At 41.9% G+C, this 18,340-nt stretch overlaps 1 protein-coding gene across 1 annotated transcript in view; it reads right to left on the minus strand.

Moving 5' to 3' along the window:
* The window catches only part of USH2A (usherin), a gene marked incomplete at its 5' end in the record, with an annotated part of 770,156 nt that overhangs the window by 43,376 nt on the left and 708,440 nt on the right, over positions 1–18,340 (minus strand). Inside the window, 3 exons of the mRNA XM_082666701.1 lie at positions 1,750–1,958; positions 2,830–3,068; positions 5,112–5,321. Coding sequence (XP_082522827.1) covers positions 1,750–1,958; positions 2,830–3,068; positions 5,112–5,321 — 658 coding nt within the window. The remainder of the gene's footprint in view (positions 1–1,749; positions 1,959–2,829; positions 3,069–5,111; positions 5,322–18,340) is intronic.

The raw sequence follows: 18,340 nt of genomic DNA on the forward strand, positions 1-18,340 counted from the left end.
CAAGGCAAGGAGTTCTGCCAAGACTCTAGGGAGAGGTGGGTGAGGATTGTATAGGCTTGCGGGAAAGGGATGAGAAGAAGTGGAAGGTTTGAGGAGGGTGGAGAAGGTCTGAAATCTCTATTACAGAAAGTAGGTAGTGAGTTGACCAGGTTAACACAGCAGTACCGAGGGTGCTGCTGAGCTGGGTGATCCTGAGCTTAGAGTAACACTTCTACCTTCTAGGTGTGGAAACTGGAGGGACTTAAGCTCTGGCTTTAGCTCATCATATAGCTCCAGGAGCCTCACTTCAGATTCTAATCAATGTGAATGGCATCCTGGAATTGTAGTGCACAGTCCACAGCCCTGCCTCAGTTTTCTCACCTATAAATTTGGTTAATAATAGTACTTAACTTCATAGGTTTGTGGTAAGGATTATTTGTAAAACGCTTGAACAGTGCCAGGAACGAGCAAGTGCTCTCTAAAAATGACCTCTTGCGAACATCCTGCCATGTTACTGCTCGGGTACATTAAAGTCTTCGTATGAGGCAGTGAACTTTCACGAATGCATAACTCTTACTTCTAAAAATGTCAGTGCCAAATACCGAAGATGAGGTTATAATCTGATATAATGTTTCTGGAAAGCAAATTTGCAATAAGTGTGCAAAGCCTTAAAATTCCTGATGTAGTAAATTCCATTTGTTGCCATTTAAGAAGATAACCAGACATTCACACAAAGATTTGTTCACAAACTTTCTCACCACATTTATAAAAGGAAAATATTAGAAACAACTGAAATGCCCAATTTATTCATAGGATGCAATGTTATATAGCCATTAACCTCGGTGGCTAAAGAGTTTTTAATGCCATGGGAAATGCAAATAAAATAATGTCAAGTATAAAAAGCAGACTATGAAATTTTCATTAGAGTATGATCTCAGCCATGTAATAAGAACTCTGCATAGAAAAGGGATTAAAGGAATGAATTACGCCAAAATATTAATGGTGGTTGCCTCTGGGTGTGGTGGGATTATAAGCAGGACTGGCTTCATGGTTGTGTGACCCGTGCAGATGCCAGGATCCCTCATGTACAAGAATTATGGACTTAGTTTGATGCTCTGCTGTCATTATCTTGAAACTGTTAACGATTTTTGAACAAGGGGCCCCATATTTTCATTTTCCAGTGGAACCCACAAATGACGTAGCTGGCTCTAATTACAAGTACTTATTTTATTCTTAATACCTTTTGTATTTGCCATTTTAAAACAGTAGACATATAAACCTTATAAAATCTGAAAAGGACTTATTTTATAGACATGTCAGGAGGCCCCAACGTATTAGCTAATTGCCCTTTTCTGCACTCAGTAGCCCTTTTGCTTTTCCTGGCAGCGCCGTATATCAAAGCTTTCCAGAAATGCGAGCTATGACGCCACGTCATTTGAAAAGAAAAGGAATGGCAAACTTCTCTAAAAAGTTAGCTCAAAATAAATAAAGAAAAGAAGTCATCTTACCCATGTATTAGCTTTCTCTTAATTGGTTTTCATCCCATTGCTACATGAAAAATCTTCCTAAATGCACTCTTGATCTCCATATTATTGAATCCAATGGGCATTTTTCCCCCATAGTCATGTTCACTGATGTCTCAGTAGCATTCGAAGGAACTGAACACTCAGTCCTTTTAGCAAACTGTTTTCCCCCTACCTTTCAGGACAAGCTTCCCCTGCGGCTGCCCTCCTACCTTTTTGGCTTATGGTGGCAGCCACTTCTACTCACATTCTTTTTGGGTGATGAAGCTGATCCAGTCAGAGGCCGTGCTGCCCAAATCATTGCGGGCTACCACCCTCAGCTTGTAGGTGGTGTAGGGCTGGAGACCCCCGAGGCTGGCTCTCAGCCCTGGCCCAGCGTACTTTGTCTCGGTTTGGCTAGGAGTACAGGGGGTGGCTGAATCCGGGGGGCAGGCCATGTAGACCTGGAGCTCATAGCTGGAATGAGAATGGACACGTAAAGAGAAAACAGGCAAAGGAATCAGTCTCACTCTCTTTTAAACCTGTTGATGTTTTGTTCTCACTGAACTGCCAGCTCTTTCAAATTCCCATTGGTGGGAGACTGTTCTCAGAAACACTTTATTTAATGCTGTTGGAAATGGGCAGCAGATGGAACCAGAGAAATGATAAGAGAAGTCACATGTATACACATGTTGCTGTCCACCCAGCAGCCAGGAATCCTTGTTGGTAGAGATAAGATATTTCTCTCTTTTTAGAAGAGAGTGATAAAACTGTTCTTCTATGTTGAAAATAAAGAATATCTGTTTTTCCTCCAGATTATCTTGAGTGAAATAACTTCCGTGGTCTTTCAAACAGTGGTTCATTACGACATTTTAAATTAGATCAAGGAAATTCTGATTTAGTCACAGAAGTTCCTTATGTTCTAGCTGAGCCCTGTAGAATGAAACATTCCAGGGAACCATGAGGAAGAGCACATCCTTTCAATGAATGGGAACACACTGCCTTGTCCTTTTTTATTTTTTGGATGCACTGCACGGCATGAGGGACTAGGGATCGATCCCGTGCCCCCTGCAGTGGAAGTGCTGAGTCTTAGCCACTGGACCGCCAGGGAAGTCCTTGCCTCGCCTTTCTTATTTAAAGAAAATTTTGTTGTTCACCTTGCTATCCTTAGCTGATTTATGATTGAAACACTTTGTGGGGAATGTGACCACTCAAATCAATTGATTTGTCTAATTTGCTATAGGTGTCTGTTCAATCAGCAAGTCTTCCTTGGGGAGGGCTGGGTAGCTGCATGTCCGTGTTCATGTCTTATTTCGGTTTCTTTGTCCTTTTGGCTCTCCCACGCTACCTTTGAATGACGCCATTGGGGAACAGCGGGGGACTCCACTGGAAGGAGGCTGTCCTCGAGGCCAGTGTCTGGATCTGGGGACAGGACAGTCCTGATGGCGGAGCAGAAGGAGTTCTCAGCTCTGCTGTTGGCCCTTGGCTGCAACAATTGAAGCAAGTACAGGCCTCCACCCCAATGGAGTAGGTCGTGAAGGGCTGCAGGCCATGAAGCGTCTGCTGGGTGGCCAGGCCTTCAGCCAGCTGCAGGAGGAGAGAGAAGACTAGATGAGGCCCAGTGGCAAGTCACAGACAGTTGGTTCACTTTTACCGTGTACCATGCGTTCTATGAATAGAGTGCCATGCTAGTTACTCTGGGAGATGCACCCTGGCATCTATCACAATATTTACCCTGAGGAATGACCAATCCAGCTGGAGAGGCATGGCTTAAACATGCAAAAACATGGAATGAGATAACAGTTTGATAGAAGTTTGAGGCAACAGGGTAGAAATCACAGGGAACAATGTTGTCTATTACCATAAAGAGATATTAGAAAATGGCTCAAAAAATCACAAAATACTGACCGGGTTCTGTGACCCTCAGAATGCTGCCTTTTCGAAAAACAAAATCTATATTTGAATTAGATTTCTAAGTCAACATTCACTAAGGTCCGTATTCTGCCATTGTTACTTGCATGTAATTTTGGGGTCAAAACTCCCCTCAGATCCCCTCAAATCTTAGAGTTGAGTATTTAAGAGCTTGAAATATATATTATCTATTTGTATATTAACATATGTAAGAGTTTGAAAGTCCATGTCTTCCTCTAAGGGTATGGATCTGTATGAAATATAGTTTTTTCTCAATTATCTTTGTTGCATTATAAACTTTTTGGTTTCTCTGGAGCAAATACTTTTACCTTATTGTGCTTTTACTAAGTGCTCTTTGGAATAGAAGAGCTCAGAAACTAGAAACTCATTTTCACGTTGACATAAGCAACATTTAATTAAGAAGAGCTACCTGTTGTTTAAAAAAATGCATACAAGGCACTCCAAATAGAAATTATTTGAGTTTATTAATATTATCATTTTATAAGCATGGATAATCAAGGGTTGATTGTATTTACATCATCTATATTTATTGAATCGGAAGCCTTGTAGAAAATATGCTAATATTTCTTTAACATTCCATACAAGACTTCCTTGCATGTGAGTTATCTTTTGAAATTGTGTTTCACTACCTGCTCCGCTGGCCTCAGAGGATTTCTCCACACTTGCCAAAATTGTTCCCTCGATTGGTCTAAATAATTTATCATGTCATACCAGGATCTGTGCAATTTCTCTATGAGGTTTGTGTGAACAAAGTATTCTAATCTATACTTATTTATGAGAAATGTGAGAGTGACACCAGCTGTCCTGCAGAGAAAAGAGACTTCATCCCCTGGCAGGTAGTGTCTTCATTTAAATAACGCAGGAACTGGTCTAGTTGATTATTTAGTGTCCCATTCAGTGAACGGCTTGGCTAAAACACAGTGTGAAAGATGATTTCCCTCCACAGACCATCCTGTCTCCTCGATGTGCCCCAAATGTGCTAATACACGAACAGCGGAGTAGGGCTGAGCTGAGCTGTTCTGTTGTTTCTTCCAAAGACCTAGAACTTTCTAGAAGTCACCAAAACAAAGTCTGAGATTTCAGTGTGCTATTAGAGATTTGCTCGTGCCAAAATGGGGATTCCGAGGATATCCTTTGCTCTACTTTTTCCTTTTTCATATTAAGATTTACACCACCAACAGAGACCCTTTGTTGGCCCCTTACTATAAGCCACTACTACGCTGAGTGCTTGACATGTGTTTTCTAATTAAATTAATTCAACTAATTTGGTTATCTCTAAAGTCTTAGGTTCCTTAAAAGATCTGTGGAGTCTTTAATACCACATTTAGCCCTCCTCTCCCAGAGCATTTACATATATTCTGTACGTTTCCTAACGCTATTTCTTTGCAGAGGGATCTTTGTGCCACTAAGGTCACCACAGGGCAATTGAGAACAGATGGATAAGAAAGAAGTATCAAGGGGAAGAAAAAGCAAGGACACCATGGTTTATGATTTTTCTGTCGTGGAGCACAGGCTGTGGACACGCAGGCTCAGCGGCCACGGCTCACGGGCCCAGCCGCTCTGCAGCATGTGGGATTTTCCTGGACCGGGGCACGAACCCGCGTCCCCTGCATCGGCAGGCGGACTCTCAACCACTGCGCCACCGGGGAAGCCCCTATGATTTGTTTTAAATAAACCGATCAGAATGCTGCTGCTCACCACCGTCTGGGCCCCGCTGGTATCGTTGGAGAACAATCTGTAGAGACTGACAATCCCGTTGGGCTTCTGCGGGGCGCTGATGTTGACCACTGCTTGGGTGGCAGAGACGGCATGGAACTTGGGGGCCCTGAGACCTTCCGGGGGGGCGGGCCCAGTTCTACACCGCGTCCAGCTACTGGAGGCTTTTCCTGCTGAATTCACGGCCCAGACCTCAAAAAGAAATCAGTAAGACCAGTCAAAAGCCAGAAAACTTCAGGCTGCAGAGAAGTTGGCAACTCAGAGCAACTGAAAACAACAGAATGAGATAAACTTGCATCTTGCAACTTCGTAATTGCAAAGGAGGGCGGGTCCTTCCTGTGTTTAGCCTTTGACCCTGTGAACACAGAGGGGGTCCTATTAGAGTCCCGATTTCTGAACGCAAGCTGGCTGATGGCTGATTTAAGCCTAATGAAAAACTGCTCATCTCTGTGCGGGGTGTGGAGTGATTTTGTCAGCTTCTGCAGACTGGATGGATCTGCAGACTCCATAAAACTCAGCAATTCTTAAACCCCGGCCCCACCCAATCTGCATGAAAATTGAATTTTCCTTTCATCAAGGAGGGAATAAACATATGGAAGGAGGTGTAATCTTATTTATCAAGCACCATTTGTATAATTAAACACGAATATCCTAAGAGGTTGCCTTAGGTCATCATTTGCATGAGTAAGTGATTTGTAGAATGTCAGGTACAATAGACAGAGGAGATGGATGTGTGAGTGGATAGGGTTAAATTAGGCCCAATAATAGCCAACCACACAGTGATCAATCAGGATGATAGATCTAAACGGCAATCCGAGCAGACTGTCTGCACGTCTAGGAGTCTTCCTTAGTAAGCTTTCGTGTTGTGCAGGTCTGACCTCAGGAAATTGTTCCCTCATTTGGTGTCTCTGTGTATTTATATATGTAAAGACACACACACAAATATTACAATATATACAATATATACGCTATAGATAATAATTACAATATATACCATTATATGATATATACATGTTTTATATAATTATATAGGTGTGTGTATATATATATATATGTATAAATTTGTTCTGAGCTTTTAAAGACAAGTCTGGAAAACTTGTTTGATTCTATAGTACACACGTTCTAGGTGTGCAGCGTTAAAAGAGCATGCAGAATGTTCAAAATACGAGATATTTAGAAAACACTGTAGGAGAATACTTTGCAGTGAGAGTTTAGTTTCATTTTTGTTTATTTTGCTTTCGCATCAATAATAATTTTAAGAGAATAAATAAATATTGGAGAGATTTTCAGTACTTAGGCTAACTTCTATCAGTGTTTCTGTACTTTTTTTTTTTTTTTTTTGCAGATTTCTTCGTAAAAGTAAAATTTCTGATGTTGAATTGCTCTTGGATTGCTGTCAAATGCAAATCTCCAGCCTCTTGCTGATAGGATTGCCAGAAACCCTGTTTTTTCCCCCGGTTTTATTGAGAAATAGTTGACATACATGCCACATTTTAAAAAGAGGTAACTAACCTACTTACAAAGCAGAACCTGTTCTTTTCAGAGCTCTGATCCATTTCTCTCATAGTTTGCATAATAACCACTAATATCTGTATAAATTCTATACTTTACAAAGCACTTTAAGAAACGTTTGCTGACTTGGTCCTCACAACACAACCTCGTAAGGTGGCTGGAGAATGTATTATTAGCCCCTTTTACAGATGAGGAAATCAAGGCTCTGAAATGTGACTCTCGTTCAAGGTGACAGAAGTCACTAGAGCTGAAACTAGAATTCTACTCACCAATAAACTTTATTGCTCTTCCCAGTAAACTGTGCTTTTGATTCTGTATGTCATCCATACACATAAATAAGATACTCAGGATCATGAATATTAAATGACTTTTCTATAGACAATTACCTACCTGCAATTCTGGATTGGGTAAAGTCTCTTAGCTTGCAAGGGTAAACAGACATGCCCAGGTTGTCTCGAATGATAGAGGTTTGTTTTGATAGGCCCAGGAAACTGTCTTAGCAATGGGAAAGCTAGGCTCCATGGAAAACAGAGTACAGGGCAGAACACAACTGTAGCTGCTCTTAGCATCCGCTCTGGAATGGCCATGGTCAGTCTTCCAACAGGGAGGGTAGCTATAGGAGGTAATTGGTGAGGAGGTCAGATTTCACGGCTGATGAGAAGGAGTCGTGGACTCCCCAGTCTGCTCCAGACCACCCTCTGTTACTGCTGATGTCTTGCGGTGGAGGATTTTTGATTACACGCCGAGTAACAAAGACTGAAAGGAAAATATTCTTGAGAAAGGGATGCAAAATAAGGTGCACATATTGATAACAAATTCTTTGCCAAGAGAAGGGCTTTGGTTGGTTGGTAATTTAAGGGTATACAGAATTTTAGTGGGGGCCACAAAGGATAGAGAACGCAAGGAGGAAAGTGCAACTGGGCTTGACAAAAGTTCAGCAAGTTGCCAATTAATTACTGAGCATCCCATCTATTAAGGCTTTTTAATGCTGCTGTTGGCAGATGGGACTAGACCTCATGCCTTTCTGCGCTACTTGGGCAAACGGGGGTGGAGGAGTCCTAGTTCCAAAACGTAATTTAATCCATGGTATTTTCAAATACTTGCATCTCAATAGTGTGGTATTTTGCTACGGATCTTTAGAAATATTCTCTTCTAAAACCTAGGCAATACAGAATTCCCCATCAGTAAGTGGAAATGTATGTAGGATCTAGCGTCTTTTGTCTTTGACAGGAGACCTTCATAATATAGTGCTTTTTTCCTAGTCTTTCTTTTTAGTATTCAATCAATTTGAGATCAAAATAGCATTCCTATAAATCAACATGCTTATGCAAAGCAGGAGCAGCCTATTTACATGAGCTCCTCTGGAAATGAAAGCTGTTACAATGAAGAGAAAGCTGTGCTAATGAAGCATTATGGATTTCACAGACCTTGCACCAACAAGGCATCGTATCTTATACCAAACCACCAGAAGAAAAGTCAAAAAGAAACTGTCAGTGATATTCTTTCTTTCTCTCTCTGTCTCTCTCTCTCGAGGTAAAAAGTCCTTTATCCAAAAATCGCTGTAGATTTTTGTCTGTGCCCAGCTAAGCAAGAGATAAAGGAACTAGGGCTTTCCTGGTGGCTCAGTGGTTAAGAATCCGCCTGCCAATTCTGGGGACTCGGGTTCAAGCCCTGGTCCGGGAAGATCCCACATGCCGTGGAGCAACTAAGCCCGCGCGCCACAACTACTGAGACTACGCTCTATAGCCCACGAGCCACAACTACTGAAGCCCGCGTGCCGAGAGCCCGTGCTCCGCAACAACAGAAGCCACAGCGATGAGAAGCCCGCGTGCCACAACGAAGAGCAGCCCCCGCTTGCCGCAACTAGAGAGAGCCACGCGCAGCAACGAAGACCCAACGCAGCCAAAAAGAATAGAGTAAAACAATAAAATAAAATAAATAAATTTATTAAAAAAAGATAAAGGAACTAAAGTATAGTTCAAGGTTCAGGATAAAAATACTAACAGATTATGCTTATGATTTACTTCTACTGAGAAATAATGGCCCCAAGATTTGGGTCCATCTTTATATGGTAGAGAAAGAAAAAGCAGAGATCTTGAGTGGGAAAATTTGAGTAATATGCCCTGATCTTTTATTTTTAACGAATCAAGAAATTAAATATCTTGAGAACAGACGTAGAGTTTCCTACTTTGTCTATCTCAATCTATCCTATCTATCTATCTACCTATCATCTATCGCCTATCTATCTACTTGTTACCTAACTGATAAGCCAATCCACCTGGTTTGTATCCCAAGGTTCCCTCACATCATCATTGAGTATATAAACAGTGTGTGAGCTACTCACAAAAAAGAAGGGACATTTTAAGAGCTGGAAACAGAAGTACAGCTTATGAATTCCATGGCCAAGAGAAAAAAATGTAAGGATACTTTTATCTTTCATTTATTCAGAATATCCTTAAACCCACAGCATTAGTGGAATTGAACATATTTTTTTATAATAAAAAAATTAGATGATTAAAATTTCCACTAAAGTAACTTATTATTTGGGTTTAATGAACACTTGCACATGTGTGTGTACACACACACACACACATAAGAGTTAGGAACTTCCCAATGCAGAGCTGTTAAAAATGAGAACAAGTCAGGACTGGCCAAGTTGGGGTGTTTTCCTCTCTAACGTTTTGGGTGAAGCAGCGAAAGGAGTTACAATGTAAGAAGATGTCATGGAAAACACAGGTTAACTATTTGAATACATTAAAAATAACTAAAATGATCTAACCATAAATTCTATAACTGACTAGTGAAAGAATAGATCTATTTGTTCTCAATCTAATTTTTGATATCTAACTAGTGACTATCACCATCTTTATGCTGTTTTCCATTAAAAAATAAAATTGTTCTTTTATTTACTCTGCTCCCCTCCCATCCCCCAGGTCTAATCACTGTAGTTTGCTTTATAAAGTTTTAATTACATGAGATGTCAGCATCTGTCACCACGCTGCCCAGATCTCATTGCTGTGGAAACAATGGGCTCAGTTGTGTGTCCTCTGTTGAAAACTGCCTCTTAGAAATCTTCCTTCAGAGGAGTCTTTGTCAAAATGTGTTCCTTGGCTACAATCATCAAAATCATCTTGCGTTCTTGTAAGATAATTTATAGTGAAAAGATCTCGGAACCTGCCTTTTTAACAGATTTCCAAGTGATTCTTGTGCCCAGTCTTATTTGAGAAACATAGAGAGCTCTTCTCTATAGAACCAGGTACACAAATCTAGGCACCATACATTTTTTCAATTTCTGTTCATGTGTTGTCTATTTAGAGTTGTACTTTGCATTACTTTTGTCATTACCTTCAGCCATTCAAATAAGCACACAGCATGTATCTGGCTGCGTATGTTACAACTGCAATGATCACCACTGAGTTTATTACAGTGGCCACAGTTCCAAGCAGAACCAGAGTTCACTAGCTTTGGAGAACAACCATTTGCTGCCTAGTTTTCACTCCAGGTGCAAATTTCTTGAAACACTGATCTTTCTGGAACTTGTTGGGTCTATTTTTTCTTTACAGCCCAGATGAATAGTAGTAACTATTCTAAAATGCTCCTAGTTCCTCTCCTACAACATTTCTCCTTCTAATTTTATTCCAGAAGGAAAGCAAGATTTGTGAATGGAAGCACTGGTAATAAATTTTGTGAAAGAGAAAGAGAAGGACCCATGACTCTGCCGAGGATGGGAGAAGGGGAGATGCTTCAGAAATTCTCTTAGAGTGGTGGCCCGTTGGGTGCTTATGTTACTGACCTAGTTATGCTTTAGCACAATTTCCACACTTAACTGTAAAGCAGTTTTCATTTCAATGGGTTGTCTCACTCAATGGCTCATAGCTTTCTAAAATAACATTCCCCAGGACTGATACTTTCCAAGCGTAGCCTCACTGCAAAGAGAAACTCTTAATGTACATTTCCACATTTCCAGGGTTTCTTGATGTGTTTTTCCTTGATCGTGGAATAAAAAAGTCCTTAATGGTAAAAATACCTTATGATTCTTTTGGCTGGGGAAATGCTACAAGTCTTGATGAGACCAAGAGGCCATACGTAGTGATGCGTTCTATACTGTTAGCATCCAGCTGATGTCTACTTGGTCTTGTATTTGCTATCATATTCCATATAAAAATGGATCACAGGAATAAGCAAATTCAGCCAGTGATCTTTCACAAAAACCCTCTAATCTGTTGACTCCTAATGTAAGCGACAGTGGCTATCCTTGTCCTTGAAGCAATTTGAGATTTTGCTTTTTCTTCCTGGCTGTTTGTTATGAGTTGCAGTATAACTGCTACTCTCAGAGGATTAATACATGGAGGGATTTTTCAGTTCTCTGCAACTTCTGTGATATTCTAAAACGCACTTCCTTGTGGAATAATGGTAATTTTTGATGAAACACAGACATTTCAACAGTATTGTTTCATATCAAGCAGCGTTAGGGAGGCAACATCATTATAAAAACTGGAGAATGTGAATATATTTTCGTGACGATTCACATCAGAAGTAAACAAAAATCCAACATGAACAGCCATGCCAGTAATTAATAAGAAGAGTAAATAGGTTGCATGGTAACAGGCAAACAATTAAATTATTTGTTTCTTAGGGGCATGTAATGAGATTGTTATCACACTCCCAGAAGAGAGACAAATAGATATTAAAAAGGTCTTTCCGATACCTGTATTGGCTGAGGCCAACAGCTAATTCAATAGATTCGATCAAAATCACCTCTTTTTTCACTGCTCCTGATTTATGACTTGGGCTGTAGTTAGTCATCACTCACTGCAGTTTGCTCTCCAGCACTCATAAATTATGCCTCATAAATAAAAAGATACAATCAAGGAAATCATATCAATTTATCTACAACCTTGGAGTATATTTTCCCATGGCACTCACGCTAATGTCTTTTTAAAGGGTAGCTTGCCGGGGGTTTCGAATATGTTCGAAGAGCAACGTGCCAAAACGGACTTTTCCAGAACCGTGGTTAAGAGAGACTCGTGGCTAAAAAGGGAAGGCAATAAATCTGAAATGATAACAAGATTTTTTAAAAAAATTTCATGAACAGTCCTGTAGGCTGCAGTCATAAAGGAATAACTTGCTGAAAAGCTCTGTGTAGCTATCTGTTTAACCATCTACCTATCTGATTTTCTTTCCTCATCAGGTGGACTTTTCTCAGCATCTCTGTTTGCATGGTGCTTTGCTGGGTCCATTAATAGTTATGCTTTTACAGATAGGGTCCTTGCCTTCCGGGCTTCTTTAATCTAAAACACTTTGGATCGGGCAAGATGGAACACAATTTTAATTGAATTCTGGGACCCAGGGGACGAAGGGTACAGCAGAACATTGTGTTCCTTTCTACCGGTGCTTTTGAAATTCAGAGATGTGAAGCTAGTAAAGAGGTTACAAGACATTTTCCTTGCTAGAAATGGGTGTCTTCTGTCACTACTGCTGAGCACACAGCCTTGCCCTTTGTGGGCGCTCAACAAATATTAACGGCGCTCTTCTAAAATAGAAGGAGGGGAAAATTGGCTTCAGCATTAGTGGAGAATACTGAAACTAGCTTCCATGTGATGTTCGTAATGATAATGAAAATTTGGAATTTATCATACTCCTTTTTATTGCTTGTGTCTGCTCTCCCTGAGAGAAAATAGGAACCCAGTCCCATCCAGCTCTCATGGAGGATACGTAAAAGTAGGTCATGGGTTTATTGAGCACTTATACTTTTATAAGGGTATTACATGTACTCATTTATTTCATCCTCTCAGCAATCCTATGAGGCTGGTATTAGCATCATCACCAGTTTACACACAGGGAAACAGAGGTACAGAGAAGTTTATGCACCTTGGTATGTGGCAGGGCCAGCCTTCTAATACAGGTATGTGATGTAAAAGCCTGAACTCTCTACTTTTTTCTATTGAAGGAGGGTCTGGACACATCTTGTAAGTGTTTGAGATCCTGCCCTAGAGCTGTCATTGACCCCTGCACGGGCTGGCTGTTTCTGCAGAGAACAGCCCCAAAGTGAGGTGGTGACAATGACCACAAACATCACAGCATCCATACCTGCTGCCACGTGTCATGCTTTAAACAATATTGCATGTTGTACAGAGGCAAATGCTACTCAAATACTTTCCCTACTGTTCCAAACATGTGTAAAAATTCCGCTGTGTTAACTGAGATCATAACTATACCCTACTAACGTAACACTGGAAACATATCCTTTCTCCAGAATTAGTTGCTAGAGTAAGCTAAGCTCACAATCACCAATCATGATTAACTTCTCAAGAAGTGACAGTATAGTTAACTAGGTAAGATTATTTATCATCCGTACTCACTGAGCCATTCTATGTTCCAGGCACTATTCTATGAGTTGGGGAGACAACAGGGAACAAGGCTGGAGTTAACACCCTGTTAGGGAGAGCCAGCCAATAAACACAAAACGAAAAGGTGATGATACATGCTAGAAAGGAAACAACTTACAGCCTATAGCAATGGAGTAGAGAATGGGTGAGTCGTCCAGGAGGTGCTCTCAGGAGGTGATAAGCTGGGATACTAAGGACAAGCAGGAGGCCACCATATGAAGACCTGGGGGGAGAACATTCTAGGCAAAGGGAGGGCAAGCGCAAAAGGCCATGAGGCTGGAGTCTCAAAAATGTTTGGTGCCGCTGGACTTGGAGAGTAAGGGCCAGACAGTGACAGGATGATGACAGATGTGGACAAAAGTCAGACCATGAAAGACCTCACTGAGCCAGAGAGGAGTTTGCGTTTCATGGGAGGCCAAGGGAGGGTTCCCTGTAAAGGAGCGACTATCTGACTTACATTGTAGAGGGATAACTGGATATTGACTACTTCCTATATATTTATATCTTAAATTTTACTTTTATATGTGAGTGACACTGTCCTGGCCTTTAAATTAACTTATTTAAAGCTCATAGCAATCCTACTGAAACAGGCTGGGACCTGGGACCCTTTGCTGCAGTTCTTGCATCTGGACAAACGTCTCCTCAAGCTACAAAATACAAAGAAACTATAAGGGACTAAAAATAACTATGTGCATGCAAGTTTGGGGCAAAATTATGGACAAAAAGATACAAGAAGACCAAAAAAAGCCAACTGCCACTTCTGAAGAGCCAGGAGCAAAAGTGGGGGACTGCACATGCCCCCTGCACTCAACATCACCAAAGGCGTGGACAGATCACCTAAGCCACCCTCTGACCCGACCCACGGACACATCCCTACCCTCACCCCATGTAAGGAACCAGCTCCCCGCTGTCTTGGCGAGCAAGCAAGGAGACCTGTTGCTTGTTCTCGCTCCCCTCCTGCTGCAGCAGGGGCCCCGATAAAGCCTTGCCTGAATTTCTTGTCTGGCCTCTGATCAATTTATATTGATTAAGGAGGCTAAGAACCCTGGTCAGTAAAACTACTAAGGTAGGCTTTTTCATTCCCAATTTTACAGGTAAGGAAACTGAGGCTTAGAGAGTAAATTACTGGCTGAGAACACAGAACCAGTAAGTCATGCAGCCTAGATTACAACTTGAGTCAGTTTATCCTTGCAGAGTCAGGAGTTCATGCTCCTGATGGGTGTGACTTGAGGACACTGTGCTTCAGCAGAATGAGGACGGGATTTGGGATCAGAACATCTGGACTCAAGTTCTGACTCTAACGTCTTCTGACTGGGCACCTCACTGGGTCATTCAGTTTCCTGATTATATGGAAAAAATAATCTCTACCTCACAGGACTATTCTGAGATTTACATGCAATAAAGTTGCTATAAATTTTGAGGAATGCGGTGGTGGATAAGTACATTTGTAAATATTTTATTAAGATTTTGAAAGCCCCAGAACTGTACACAAACACAATGTGGAGTAACCGGAGGGTGAATTTAAGAACACAGTCTTTAGAACTTGAATTTCTATGTTCAAATTCGAGTTCTCCTGCTCACCGGCTGCATCCTTGGGTATGTTAACTAACCTCGCAGTGCCTCGGATTTCTAAGGGTAATTGTTCAGAATAATCCTTGTCTCAAATGATTATTATGAGTTAATGTACGTAAAATTTTTAACATAGTCTTTAGCACACAGCAAGCACTAAATACATAACGATGGTTATTATTATATTATTTGTGTGAAAAGTCAGGATATGACCCCTTGGAAGAGAAAGTGAGACTAAACAGCAATTCTGTAACTCACTTCTGGGTCCATTTGGCTGTTATGGATCAACAATAGATCTGAAAACCCTCACTACATTCTGAGGTCAGCCCTCGTCTCTCTGTGTCTCTGTCTCTGGGTACTTCTTCACTCTAGAACTCTGAGGGTTAGAATAAACAAAAGTCTGGCTTTTCAGAAATACTGCTGCTGCGTCAAAATCTGTTGATTGGGTGGCATCCTCCATTTAACATTATTATGAATTAACATTTCTCAAAAGCACCCCAAAGTATGTAAAAAGAAAATGGTGAAGCAATTCAATGGATTCTTCGAAGTGAAGAATTTTGTTTCCAATTTCCATTGAAAATATGCCTTTGGGAGAGAACTGTGCAGTTTCCTAGACACCTATAGGCATCTTAGTAATGATCAGATTCACCAACAGATAGATAAATCAATTTACAAGAGAAAACCTCGACCATCTTCTTCAAGATTTTCATCGACGGCATCTGATTTACTTCAATATGTTAACGTGTTTGTCACCATCTGTAGATTTGATTGCTTCCTAGAGACAGAGACATTTATTTGGAACTTAATGGAAATACACCATTAGCCCAAGTACTTAAGTGCAATCCTCCTAAAGCCTTCAGAGTTACTTAGTGTTTTATCAATAATCGCAGAGTGGCAAGCCAAAGCTTGCCAGGTGATCCTCTAGCCCAAAAAGAATTCTACTGGAGAAGGTATTGCCACAACATGGGTGAGAAGCGGCGCCAACCTGGGGTACAGGGGATGTGCTGGGTATTCTCTGTTTGTCCCCAGATCCATTCTCTGCCCTTCCCTGCTCCTCTCTGTAGCCCGTGAAGCTGGTTCTGCAAACTGCTTTACAAAAGAAGGAGAAAGGTTTTGTTTTCTCCTTCTCTCTCTCTTTGGCATCCTGGTTTGGCAACAGTCTGCGTTCCTTCTCTATGGGCACAGCTTCTGAATGGCAGCCCCACCCCACTGGCTATAGCATTTACTGGGTTCCGGAAACAGCTTCTTCCTCTTGTCCTTTTAGGTCTAGAGGTAATGGCTTCTGGCTATGGCTAGTCCCAGAATATGTTAATATCCCTTATTGATTCTCTTAATCCTGCCCATACCTCCATAAAGTCTTTTCATTACATTCTCTTTAAATGTCCTTTTGACATTTAACTGCTTCCTGCTGAGATTCTGACTGCTGGAGGGGAGAACATTTTGAACCCTTCCAAGGTACCAATAACAGTGTGCAGGCTGAGAGATGCATTTGCTCATAAGGATGGAGACATTTGGAAAGAGCATCTTTTGTGAGACTGCAGAAATAGAGAAATAGTCCCTCCTCACGTCTCTGTGGAATGCTTCTCGTCTTTAATGCCAAGGAACCACCCGTGCTCCTCAAGACCATCTGGCCAGAGAGTGGAATGAGAGTGTCCAGGAGAGTTTGGTGTGGGACTGGGCTGTCCCTGAAGATGAGGAGTTGTCTGTTTCTTTGTCTTATCCACTCAACTTTAAGCCCCTGAGCGGCAGAGTCCATGGTTTTTAGCCTCTTGCACCAATCCTAGCAACTAGACATACACTCTGAACTTGGTGGCTGCGTAATAACTACAAGTTAGTAAATCCTCAACTTAGAAGATAAAGGGAAAGAAGGAAAACATGTCTCACCCTTTCCTAAGTTTCAGGTGACTTTGGAGAACCTTCATTTTTATGGCTACCTCGCTGAGCAGGAACCGTTTGTGAAAAGCCATGAGGGCAGGTTGGAATTCTACATTACCTACATTCACTCGGAGAAAACTTGGTTGCATTGAACGTTTTACGCCCAGCCAACAAGCTTCCAACACAGAGACAGGAGGATCAATCATGGCTTAAGTGAGTTGGGTCAACAGGAAGGTGAGAAGCAACCCATCTTCAGACGAGTAACTTGTCTCAAAGGCAACGTAGAGATCGCTGACAAAAGGCTTAGGAGTAGAGCCCTAGGGGGTGCCATGAGGGACAGAAAAAGAACAGACGTGCTCCTGTGCGCCCTCACAGGTAGAGATGACCTCCTGTTGCAACAAAAGACCTGATGGCCAAAAAGAACACGGTCCCTGGCCCGAGTGCCAGAATTCAGATTTCCATTCACGAAATGTCCTGATGGTCTTCAGTCTAAGCTGTGGCGCTCAGGCTGTAAGGTGTTAGAACGCATGCACGGCTTGAGTCAGCCAACAGCAATAAATCATTTAAAACCTTGAGCTGTGGGAGTCGTGGGGGGAAGCAGCTTAGATCCCGTAGGAGAAACTAACCAGACAACAGCCTCACGCCAGTCAGAAATACATTAGGGGGATTCATACCTGATTAAATGCAAGCCGAAAGCCAAACAGAAAACATGCTCAATGAATTTTCTCTAAATACGATACCAAAAATCTCTTAAGAGAGGAATGAGTTAAGGGTGATGGCAAGAGAAAACAAGGAATCTGAAGCAAGTTACCAGTCACAGAAATGTAGAATCAGACTATCAGAGTTCGAGAGAATCTTATCCGTGGGAACATGGGCAAGTCATTCTTTTCCTGGGAAGAGAGTAGCAAGGACCAGGAAGGTTGAACTGTCTCATCAAAGGGGCATCACACCTTCAGAGCCAATTGTGCTCTTGGTTAGAGATGTTTACATTCTAACACCGGCTTAATGACTGTTAGTGACATAAGAATTTTGTTAACCTGGCTCTTTTCCCTCTTGGAAGAAAGCACCTCCTTCTTTTATTTAGTGGGAGGCTGAGGGTAGAGTGGGGAGGCGGCCCTACTGTGTAGCAGGCATCCTGCTGGACACACAAAATTTCTTAGTTCTCATAATACACCCTTTTTTTTTAAAGATTTTTTTTGATGTGGACCATTTTTAAAGCCTTTATTGAATTTTTTACAATATTGCTTCTGTTTTATATTTTGGATTTTTGGCCACAAGGCATGTGGAATCTTAGCTCCCCGACCAGGGATCGAACCTGCACTCCCTGAATTGGAAAGCAAAGTCGTTTTTTTTGTGGTACGCGGGCCTCTCACTGTTGTGGCCTCTCCTGTTGTGGAGCACAGGCTCCAGACGCGCAGGCTCAGTGGCCATGGCTCACGGGCCCAGCCGCTCCGCGGCATGTGGGATCTTCCCGGACCAGGGCACGAACCCATGTCCCCTGCATCAGCAGGCGGACTCTCAACCATTGCGCCACCAGGGAAGCCCAGGAAGGCGAAGTCTTAACCACTGAACAGCCAGCGAAGTCCCCAATATACCCATTTTTGAATGAGCAAGTGAGGCTATAAGAAATTAAGTATCTTGTCCAAACTGTATGATTTTCATTCAGTTTTTTCATCTGGAAAACAGAATGGCTGTGAGCATCAAATGGGAAAGAGCATCAGGATTCTAACGATTTCACGGTAGCATGGCTGCTGTGTGCAGTTGCGGGGGCAGCTCTGGTTTCTGGCTGAAAGTGTTTCCCACATACCCATGAAACCCTGACTGAAGGAGGGGGCCCTACGCCCAGGCCTATTCAATCATGGTCAT

This window comes from Grampus griseus (assembly GCF_964374135.1).
Source record: "Grampus griseus genome assembly, chromosome: 1".
In the NCBI taxonomy this organism is placed as follows: Eukaryota; Metazoa; Chordata; class Mammalia; order Artiodactyla; family Delphinidae; genus Grampus; species Grampus griseus.